The 12309-nt window shown below is 35.3% G+C and overlaps 1 protein-coding gene across 1 annotated transcript in view; it reads left to right on the top strand.

The window, feature by feature from the left end:
* Positions 1-12309, top strand: part of Ero1L (endoplasmic reticulum oxidoreductin-1-like protein) — a 76636-nt gene that overhangs the window by 21551 nt on the left and 42776 nt on the right. Inside the window, exons 3-4 of the mRNA XM_081758969.1 lie at positions 1471-1554; positions 7444-7518. Coding sequence (XP_081615095.1) covers positions 1471-1554; positions 7444-7518 — 159 coding nt within the window. The remainder of the gene's footprint in view (positions 1-1470; positions 1555-7443; positions 7519-12309) is intronic.

The raw sequence follows: 12309 nt of genomic DNA, 5'->3' as shown, positions 1-12309 counted from the left end.
GCCACTGTGAAATGAAACTCTTTTGTTATGTCAGTTTGTAATTATGATTACTTCCAACTAACCGATATATGACGTCAGAGCAGACCTTGATGCTCGGAGTAGTGACACAGAGAAGCAGTAAGAGCTTAGGAAGGAAAAGGCGAGGCGAAAGAAAAGTGTAGAGAGGTGTTAGCAATATACAAATAGTAATGGGATCATAAGTGTTGCCCATGCAAAACATTAATGTTCTCATTTGCTTGTCACCACTGCTTTGCCAATGTAACATTGATCGATCTGCTCCTGAAGTGTGTTCGTCTGGGTTTCTGAGAATTACGTCAGAGAGCATCGAGATGAAAATGATTGATATCAGCTCATTAAAATGTGGTGCTATGATGAGTGTAGGCTAAACTAACAAAAATCATCTTGCACGCAACCATGGAAACAGACCTGACATATTACATGATTATGTAAAACTAATATACGAGAGCTATTTTTTTAACGTCCATTAAGTCACCAGAGTAAAACACGTGAAATAACGAAACGGAGAGAAGGCCCAGCTATTCATTGGAAGTCGCCCGTCCCCTCACACCGATAGACCGATGCTCCCATTCATCATTATGGAGTAGCAAATGTAAAAACATATCGAGTGCAATCGAAGCGCGCGCCAAGTGTGAATTACGTGATATAATTCGATTGCTCCAGACAAAAGGATGTAATGCAGCCGCAGTTCATCGTCGAATGAATAAGAATTATGGCTTGAACTTTGTAAGTGATGGCTGTGTGCACGAGTGCTGCAGAGAGCGTAAATAAGGACTTGGCGACGTACGGGATATGAGTAGCTAAGGATGACAATCTGTAGCGGCAGATTACCTTGGCGAGCGCTTGAATCATGTGGTTTGTTAAATCCATAGATAATGATTTCTGAACTGTCTGATCTTGGGTTTGAAGGAACTCAATAACTGCCTGAGGAAATCGAATTACATTACGTAATTCACACTTGGCGAGCGCTTCGATTGCAGTCAATATGTTTTCCCGCTCGCTACTCCGCAATGATTGAATGGCAGACTCTGTCTATCGGTGTGGGAGATGGGCGACAACCAATAAGCAACTTTGTCTTATTCCTGTTTCATCATCTTACGTGGTTCTTCTCTGGTGGGCTAACGGAGGTTGAAAAAGAATAGCATTCATAAATTACTCTAATAAGCTAGGTGGAAGAGGGAGCGGGAGTCGCATGAATAGTAGTGAGTGACCTAAGGTAACTCAAGTGACCATGCCGGGAGGGAATTTCAGGAAAAGAGAAAAAATGTGTATTTGCTAACTCTAGCTAGCATGCGACGCCTATTTTAATTTTTGCAGTAATTATATTAGTTCAGCTCCCGAATGATAACTAAAATGAAGCTTTGGCAAAATAATTAGTTTTAATGAAGACTGTACAGTTGATCTTAATAACTAATTCTTTTAAGCTTCTTTATTAATTTAATTGTGTTGCAGGTAAATCTTAAGAAACCATGTCCGTTTTGGTCTGACGACAGCCGGTGTGCAATGAGGTACTGTCATATTCAGCCATGTACTGAGGTAAGTATTATTTAAGAATTGCATTTTACATTTTTACCATATACTAAAATCTAATCTGATCTAACTGACATATATGAATTGTTATATACTTTTTTTTTTTCATTATTGCACTGAAACATTGTATTAAATACTGTATGCTAATTTAAGCTATAGTAGTTATGAAAATTGGTAATGATCTGACAGCATGTATATGCAAATAAACAGTCTCTCGTCTCATTGTGATGTACTAATCTGTATAACAGGTTTAAGAATTATGTCACAAAGCCTTATGGCATTAATTACAACAAAATCTTTAAAAAGTTTCCGAACACATACAGCTAAAATACAAACAAAAGTAACCACGAGTTTTCGGAATAAGTAATATGTGTTTATTTCTTGTAGGAAAAAATATTTTGATAATCTGAATCTTTGTCTTTTTACAGCTTTCGTTTGGCACGCTCTCTTTCAAATTGTGGTTCTGCTACTATGTTTTGCATAAATTAGTTTGTAGTGATTTTTTATTCCTTTTTATTCCAGAATTTATTGTATTGATGTAGTATGATAAAATGTATGATACGAGGAGAGATAAAAGCCGCGTTAAAGCTGTGTTATTAGGTGTAAAGAATCCCTTGATACCATCGTGTACTTCTCGGGAAAACGTGACCCATTCCGGAGAATACAACTGAACACGTATATTTATAATACAGTAAACCCTCGTTAACACGAATTCCAAGGGACTGAAAAATCAGGAGTTCGTGTTAAAAAAATTCGTGTTAACCGGGGACACAAATGTTGTTATTCGGATACATTTTCTCCATACATACGCACTACAGTATACAAACTATATATATATATATAGGCCACGACTATGTATGTCATACTAAGTATACTATGTATGTCATAGAAAACACTAGAGATGGTATCGAGACGAGACTGACTAGTCTCGGTCTCGTCTCGAATTTGGAACCGAGACTCTTCTTTGTCTTGATATCATCCACAGAATTGTATCGAGACGAGGCTGAGAGTTTCGGTCTCGTCTCGATTTCGAAAAGCACGGCTCGGTCTCAAATTCGAGTTAAGATCGAGATCGAGACTAGTTTCGGTCTCGGTACCGGCCTCTGAAAAGTGAAAACACTACAGTAAGCTTATTATCCTATCTTCGAAGATTAAAAAAAAAAAAAGCTTCCACGCAGAAAATCCAGGTCAAGTTATAAAATTGATAACTCCGCTAGCAAGTTGGGTACCGTTAGTAACGGAAAGGTATTTATGACTGCTGTCACCACTTTGGAGTTATAGGGGAGAGAAGATGTTTTGTCTCGAGCTGTCGCCAGCAGCTCGTCTGCTAAGCTCCTGCATGTTCAGCGCTTGACGGAGGACAGAATCAACACCTCATAAGAGAGGAAAAATACATGTTTCTAGTTTTTCTCTTATTTACAAGGCAATTTTCGTCTGTATAAATACTGTATGACAAAAACTGAGCTGGAGTGAAATCTGAAATAAGAAAAATGATCTAAAAAAAACAAACAAAAAACAAAGGATATAAAGTTCGTGTTAAATGAAAACCTTTACTGACTCAAGGGCCTAAAAATTATTTCGTAATTCGTGCTAACCGAAATTCGTGTTAACCGATAAAACTTCCTATAAGATAACGTACAGCGATGCCGGGACCGAAATTTTGTTCGTCCTAACCGAGTGTTCGGCTTAAGCGAGTTCGTGTTAACGAGGTTATACTGTAATAATAATTGTACAGGAGTAAAGAGCAAACAACATTTGAAGAGGTAATAAATTTGGAAAGCAAAACCCAGAGTACTGTAAGCTCTGACATGAGAATAAATATAAAATATGTAATGCTTCTGCTGTATATACAATATCTGAAAAATAGAATGAATATGTGCTAGTGCTATCGGAGTTGAGAAACAGGAAATTGGCAAATATAAATTAGCTGTTTCGTACGAAAAGTTATTTAAAAACTTACATGACAAAACAGAAACGGAGAAGAGAGCATAGAAGAATGCAGTACAAGAGTTGTTAAGAATGGTTCACAGGATCCTCGGACGGAAAGGCAAGGTCACTCACTGTTACATTAACACTGGAAACTAACACTGCACATTAACACGTCAATGGGGACCACAGTGGTTCAGTTGTAGTGCGCTGACGTCTGGTGTTGGGGTCTCTAATTCGATCCTAGAGTATGCGAGTTTGTGGTGGACATCTTATCCGTGAGTTTTGTCGGAGTTCTGTTTCCTTCTACTTTCTCATTTCACTGATTCTTTCATAATTATTCATATTTCACTTTCATTTCTCATGCATATCCTTTAGCCTACAGGGCATACCCGTGCGACGTAAAACTACGATTTCGCTTTATTAACACGTCAATACTGCACGAACACTGACTCAGCTAATATATTTTTACAATATATTACAAAGGACAGTTGAGTACTTCGACAGTTTTCTAGAATTTGGTTTGTGTATCTAATCGTAAGGACATCTCGAAAAGTCAGAGTTACTCTTACATGCTGGATCCAAGCAAACCTACGATTAGTGAACTACTTTTTTGTTTATTTGTTTGAGAATCAAGTGTGTAATTCTGATTTCATATGTATAATTTTAAGTGAATTCTGTAAGAAGTTCCATCCCAAGTGTTAGTAATTTTCTCATATTACTCGGTTTTCCAGTTTCAACGCATTTCTATCAATTATCTATTATTTATTTATTATTTCTCATAAACTTCGTTCATCTACAGAACAGATGCCACAAGAAATACATCACAAATATTTGATCTTTTCTCTTCGAATTTTCGTAGTTATATGCTACTATTCTACTATAGAAACATACTTGACATCGAAAATTTCAGATTATAAATACTTAGACGATATTAATTTGTAAATGGTATTTACTGCCAGTTCTAAATGAAATATTCAGAAATTAGTAATTGTGTAATATTGGTTTTTTGAATGCATGTTTGTAAAATTCATTAGCTGGTCAATCAGTTTGTTTGTCTCCCATTTGGATTTCTGTTTTGAAGTTTTTTTCTTTCTTTCTAAAATTGCGTTTAAAGTATACAGCTTGCTAGTTGCATTATACAGTTTTTAAAACATCTGGTACGTCCTATTAGTGTCATGCACATCTGATTTGTTCTATAAGTTTATGCATGATATTCAAAATTAGAGTACACACATAACAACAAATAGTGAAGACAATATCACACAACACAGAACAAAGTGCAATAAAATCCTTTCGCTAAACTCTTTATCAGATAGGAGGGGAGGCAGGAAGAAAGAAAGAAAAAAAATCAGAAGAGTAACCTTGAGACGTTCAGGCGAGTTCCATTGTAGAATCTTAATATAATTGTACTTCTGATTACTAGGGATGTTTTATTTCATTTGAGATTTTTTTTCTTTCGGAAGCTATGTCCACTACTTGTTGTAATGTAAATAGGCTTGACAACACTATCTTCGTAAAGCTTCATCTGTGATTCTGAAAATTACCGTATTTGCGCGAATATAGGCCGCACTTTTCTTTCCTAAATTTTGGCTTGAAACATCATGGTGCGGTCTATAATCAAAATTTTTCCCTCAGATAATAAATCAAACGGACAGGACAAACTGTTAGACGGTGCTAGTAATTAACCTCAGAGTAATTAGAGCTTTCTCAGAAGGATTAGACTTCACGCTGACGCTGATATATATATATATAGGGCGACTGGTAATTTGATGCATTCCTTACAAAGAGATATTCTGCAAGTACTTGGAAACATTTGGGGATGGTACATCGGCACACTATCATTGAGTTGACGAGGTTTTCATACATGTATTTATACAAGGAAATAATTCAAGGAAACGTTCGGACCTCCAACTCCGGGGTCACGTCGGTCTTTTAGGTGTGTCTATGATTTGGGAAGAAACTGGCCCTGGGCTTCTAGAAGGTACTATCCTGGCATTTGCCTGGTGGGAGTGAAGAAAACCAGGGAAAACCTAGTCAAATCAATGACAGCGTGCCGACATACCACCACCAAAGGAAGTCCGTGTTAAACTCGGAGCGACCGAAGTAATGACCACGTTTATTTGGGATCAGCATTGGGTATTACTACTTGCGTTCCAGGCAAAGGGTACCATCGTTACCAGGATATACTATGCCTCAGTGCTGCGTGCGTTGCTGGATTCTGTGAAATCTCAGAGCGTGACATGCTGACAAAAGGTGTTCGCCTGCTGGAAAACAACGCACCTGTTCACTGCCCGGATCTTGGCCAGACAGATGCACGACCCTGGGTATAAAATCAATCATAGTTCGCGTTTTCTCTTGACCGCACACCATCTTCATTTCACCTCTTCCCAACCAAGCAGTCATTTCGTAGGGGCAAGTACTTCTGCGATGTCGCCACGCTGCTTTCTGAGGTGCAGTACTGAATTTTGGACAACTACACCTTACTTCACGTTCGGATCTATAGCAGGACAACGGTGCAGAGTTATATATTACCAGATGACCTACATAGGTGTACACAATTATATGTATATATATATATATATATATATATATATATATATATATATATATATATATAAAGCACAGAGTTCCTTCCTAGGTAGGCTTAAAACTTATCAAATGCTTCTCGTAAAATTAATACTCACCTGATTGTGTTCCTGGAAGCCAAAAACTAATATTTCGGATACTTAAGTGAGTATCCTTTATCGAGGATTATAGATGCTTAATACATGTTATGTCAAAGTTCGTCACATGCTTATGACTTCAGTATCAGGGTTCATTTTAAATTTCTATACGATGTCTTTACAAAAACTTGTGTAGAGGAGGCAGAATTTTTCTTCAAGGGGAAATTAATACTCACATACATCTGAAAATAAATAAATAATTTGAAATAGTAGTTGTATAAGCCTCCATATAAAAGTTTGGTGTCCACTAATACTGAAGTTACGAGTATGTGAAGAACTTTTTGCATAACATGTATTAAATATTTAAGATCGTCGATAAAGGATATTTGCTTAACTATTGAGAATATTAGAAAATGTTTTAGCTTCTAGAAATACAATTAGGTGAGTACTATTTTTATCTTAGGTTGTGAGTTGCTGATTCTATGTGATGTTGACAGCTTGACATAACTTTTGGAAATGTTTAGAAGTATTTGTGTACCTTCTACCAGCGAATTGTTGATACTCAGTCTATCGTTAACCAACGAAATGAGTCACATCCAAGATAAACTTTGAAATTCATTATTTTTATGAACATTCCCGTACAACTTAATTCTTAACTCCTTGAGTAAATAAACAATGTTAATCTATTGAAATAATCTTTATTTGAAATCTTCGTTAATTATCGTAAAAGGTATACCATTTCTCAAAAGTAAGCACGACCACACACCGAACGTAACGAAGTATACTAGGTATATGTAAGGGTGTAGTAACAAAACACATACCGGTAATATGAAAACATTTTTGTTTTGTTTTTCTCTGTCGTGCCTTCCTCTTAATCCAGAACGTATAAACATATTTGTCTTTACGTAGGAACTGTCTATGAACTAACTTCTTTTGCCTTCCCTTTCTTCTTCCTTCCACCTTACTTTCAAACATATTCCTCATGATATAATTCTTTCTCAGCCAATGTCTCAACCAGTTTGTTTTCCTTTTTTTAATTATATCTAAAATTTCGAGTGCAATATTTAATATAAAACACTTTATGAGTCTTTTCCGTATTTCTTTACTCAGAGATCCACAAAGAAAATTTGTGAAGCCGGCTGATACGCTATCCTATTTATTTGGAACTACGAAGATAACAATATTAATGCTATTGTTGCTCTATAGTATATGTAGTCCAAATTTCGCATATAACTATTGATACTTTTCTCAGTTTAGTGGCATTAATTGAAATTAACTGTTTACGTATTATTTTTATTATTAGGAAGCAATACCTCCTGGACTGAAAGGAGGACCACCGCAGCATGCCAGAGAGAAGAACGAGTCTCCAGTATTTAAGGTACAGTTAATTTTAGTATGTAATTCTGGTAATGTTGATATCAAAAGTCAATAAAGGCAAGTCATTAAAGAATAAGTTTATTACTTGTTTTGAAATTATTTGAAGAAAGCATTGATATTAATCTCGACGAGAAAAGGAAGTGTAGATGGATAAACCGCTGCAGAATGCTTCTTGCATGCGATGATATTCGTCACTAGCAAATAAATTTCGCCTCCGAGTTGCAGTCTTGCTGAAAATTGATTCAGCACTAGAGGAAAAGTATGCGGACTTCAGATTTTGTTTACTTATGAGGAAATCCATTGTAGAAGTATACTCTTGTAATAGCAGAGTTAACGGAAAGTTGTGTTAGAATTAACTTCATTTCGATAGTTGAACGAGTTTCAAGAAGGCCGTGTTTTAGTAACAAGATAGACCATCCGGGCTCTCCCACTACAGTCGTGAACGAGATAATGACGGAGGATCGACGGGATATTGACTGCCTGGCAAACATATTACTTACCTCTCATAGCAGGCTTTCATCATTCTTCACGAGCACTTGTATATAAAACATATCTATACAAAATCGGCAATATTATTTTCCAATTGCACGAGAAAATCTTGTATATATGCCTTCCTTTCATAGTAACGTAGCTTCGTGCGATGTTTTTTTCTAACAGAAATTGAATCTAGCAAATACAGATTTTGACTCCTCTAGCCTGTGTAACGTCCTGGGCGAGATGACATCTAAAATATAACGTATATTGGAATCACCATTTAAAATGTAACGATTAATTTATATATATATATATTACGTTACATTCCAGCCCACAGTCCGTGTAATTCTTAAAATATATAAAAACGATCAAATCACATTAAATCAGGCACGAAAACTTATATCACTATTACCTTTATTCTCCAAACTCCATTAATTATATTTTTCTTTTTCGGTTGTCATGGCAACGTTTTAAACAAGCAACTATCTGATGTTAAGGTAACTAAATGTAACGATTATACACATAAAATCAACATATATTTTCAGCTACTAAGATTAAATCTTATTTCTTTCTGTTTAATCAACAACATATATATTTTTTTCTTCTTCTTGTACACGACAAATTGTGTACTTTTATGCACCGTTGCCCAAAACCAAGATATAAAAATAGAAGAAATTACAAACTAGATATACAATATCGTTGTATATATGGCTCCTGACGAGGACTTCTTAAATTGGTTACAATTTAAGAAAGAATCCTGTACCGTTACCTATCTTTACATATAAGGTTACATTACTTTCCGAATAGCCCTCGTATATATAAATTACAATACATATATATTAATCTCATTTTATCTCATTCTTATATTGATTTAACAATTCCATTTTAATTGTATAAAATTATCGACGAAGAGGACTAATTCATTATATAATATGTAATTAATTTGTTAATTATTTACGTACTAAAATAGATTCTTCAAATCAATATTATGGGAGCTCATTGACAAATCAACTCAGTATATGCTGACATACTATATAACTTATTTCTTCCATTTGGGCATAATTAACATAGCTTTGATAAACAATATCTGTATCAATGCATAGATGTAAATAGCATAGAATTCAGAAGTACGAATTACAAAGAAATTATAACAATATTCAAAGGGAAATAAAACAAAACTTGATCAATATCATTATCAGGAACAATACAAATAAAGATATTATGTTACGAATCAGCAAAGTTTATGTGGGTTAGAATACTGTATAACATGTTTTACTTATTCAAGCATATCTATCATAACTTTTAGTAAACGATATTTGTATTCACATGACAACGTGCTGAAATTTAGTATCCATCATTTTTATTATTTGTATAATATTCAAACAAAGTACGAATGACAAATGAAATTATAATTGTATTCAAAGTGAAAATAAACAAAAACCCATTGAATACATTTTGTCGGACGCCACAACATTAGCTTAAGTTATATTGCCAAAGGGTTCGATTAAGTTACATTGTACGCCACAATCTTGTATACAATCCTGTCTATTATTTGCTTCAACAGTATTTGGATTTCTATTTTGAGAATTTCTGCCACCTATGAATCTATTATGAAATCCATTTCGTGGAAAATTACATTTATTGTTTGCTTGATTCCTGAATGTATTACGATTATTGTTCCTGCTTCTAAAATTAGATTTAGTTCTATTACCGGTACAATTAGGTTCAGTTCTATTCTCATTACAATAGAATCTATTATTATTTCTCGCATTAGAATCACCTTCTTCCCTGACACTGATATTGCGAACAGGTACATAACTAGCTTGATTACGATTAGCATATGGTTGATTTCGGTTACTATTAGCTTGCAACATAGATTGACTTTCAAAATTTTGCACTATCATAATAAGGTGATTGAAATTAACGCATTGTGCAGATATCAACATTTGTTGCAACTTAAAGGGTAACAAGATTTGGATTGATGCTATTATTCTTGATTCCTGTTGGTATGGATTAATTAACTTCAATTCATTATATACGGATATTACAAAATCAGTTAGATTCTTATCAATTTTGGGATCAGACCGTCTGTTTCGAACCAAGGCGTCTCGATTTGCCAACATGAAATCGTTCTCGAAATTAGAAAGTTGAGATGCAAGGGCTCGGAAAAAAACCGGCTTTTTTGAAAAAAAAACTCGGTTTTTTCTGCTTCGCTTTTTTGCTTGGGAAATTTTGGGCTTTTTTCACAGTTCTGCTTTAAATTGATAAAGCAGACTTTGTTTCGCTTCTCTATAACACAAAAAGTCATTTAATTAGTGGTTGATGCCGATAATAATATAAAACCTCGAAAATAAATCATGAATTTCGAAAAGATATTTTAAACAATTTTACTTCAACATTTTTACATTATGAATTCCAAAGGATTAACCAATGTATATAATAAAAAAAAAAATAACCTCCTATATACAAAAGTAAGCAGAGTTGGCAAGAACCATGGTTGTTTCTAAAAATGCCAAAAACCCGTTTTTTGGCGGCAGTTTAAACCAGGCTTTTTTGGGGTTTAAACCAGGTTTTTTGATTTAGATATTTTGTTTTATGTATTTATATTACATATTCACAAAAATAAGTTTGTTTCGCCTTGGTGTTATTATGCAACAACGGGATTATGCTGGAAGAGGTCCCATAAGCTTAAAGAAGTCCGGTCAGTAAATTTCTTAAGTTGAGAAACTCCTGCCCTAGCCATCGGGAAAATCCCGTCATTATTTTAAATGTAAAACAATAACGGGAAAATCCTGTTATTGCTTTGCATGTAAAATTTAAAGTCAACGTATTATAATCAGTAGGCTAAAACTGAGGTATTAAATTACAAATTTAGTATGTAGATATCATTGAAAGTTCAATCCAAGCTAATGTTGGAAGCTACGTAGGCAATCGATAAATTTTACCAATTTCAATCAATATATTTAAGCAACCTTGGCTTCTTTATAAAACAACAGGCATGCAGAAATATATAATTTGGTTTCGTTTCGTATGTTTCGTTAACATCCTTACGTAATACCGAGGTTATCAAGGAGAAGACTTTCGCTTAAAGTGACATCCGAACCGCTACTTGGTTTACACATGAGAGAAGGGTTGTGGTTAGACCGAGAATTGAACATGGGTACCTTGATTAAAAGGTGAAAAGGAAATAAGACTAATGCAGATGGTTTGACATGTGGAAACGTCACCATGAAGTTCACACTATTCGCATTTTTGTTCTTTTTATTTTTTTGGTTTAAACCAGTTATTTTTGTTAAAAAAAAACAGCTGGTGTAAACGAGCCAATCCTAAAAGTAAAAACTTTTTAAAAAATATACAAATAACTAGCAAAATTGTATGTAGTATTTTTACTTCAAAATACAGGGTGTCCGAGAAGTCCTTCCCTGATTACAGAAATTGATAACTCAGGCTAGAAGTAAGATAGAAATATGAAACTGGTGTTGAATTGTTTACAAACTATAAAAGTTTTTGTCTGTGTTAGGTTTGTTCTGTTTTACCAAGTCTCAATTTTTTTTTTTTTTTTAGATTTGTAGTACGTAAGTAAGAAGCCCAAGAAGCCATGCCAACCAACCAGGAGAAGGCACAGTGTGTCCTGTGGTACCATGAGACACGATCACCAGTCACGGTGCAGAGACAGTTCTAGACAACATTTGGGAGGACTCCACCTGATGTCAAGAGCATTAAAGCCTGGTATGAGAAGTTCAAGAACTCAGGGTCGGTTGCTGACCTTCCGAGGTCTGGTCGACCAAGAACCTCAGCAGACACGGTGGAGGCTGTGCGGCAGTCTTTTCTGAGAAGTCCTAAGAAATCGGTGCGCAGGGCCTCACGTGAATTACAGATGCCAAAAAGCTCTATCCATGACATTTTACACAAACGTTTATTGTTTCGTGCTTACAAAGTGCAACTCGTTCAGGCCTTGTTGCCCGATGACGGTACACGTCGATATGACTTTGCGGTCGAAATGCTATCACGTATTGAGGACGATAATGGTTATCTCAGACGAATTGCCTTTTCCGACGAAGCGACATTCTTTGTCAGTGGTGTAGTGAATCGCCATTATGTACGCATTTGGAGTTCAGAACCCACCAGGAAGGTCAGGGAGTTCACCAGAGGCAGTCCACAGTCGTTGCATCGATCCCTCCAGTGATATTGGCTAATGTGTGGATGGAAATTGAATATCGCCTAGATGTGCTACGTGCTACCAAGGGTGCTCATGTGGAAGTGTACTGATGTGACCAAAACTTTTATAGTTTGTAAACAATTCAACACCAGTTTCATA

The sequence above is a fragment of the Thermobia domestica genome, chromosome 5, assembly GCF_964235325.1.
Source record: "Thermobia domestica chromosome 5, izTheDome1.hap1.1, whole genome shotgun sequence".
In the NCBI taxonomy this organism is placed as follows: Eukaryota; Metazoa; Arthropoda; class Insecta; order Zygentoma; family Lepismatidae; genus Thermobia; species Thermobia domestica.
This window is presented reverse-complemented; position numbering and strand designations above follow the sequence as displayed.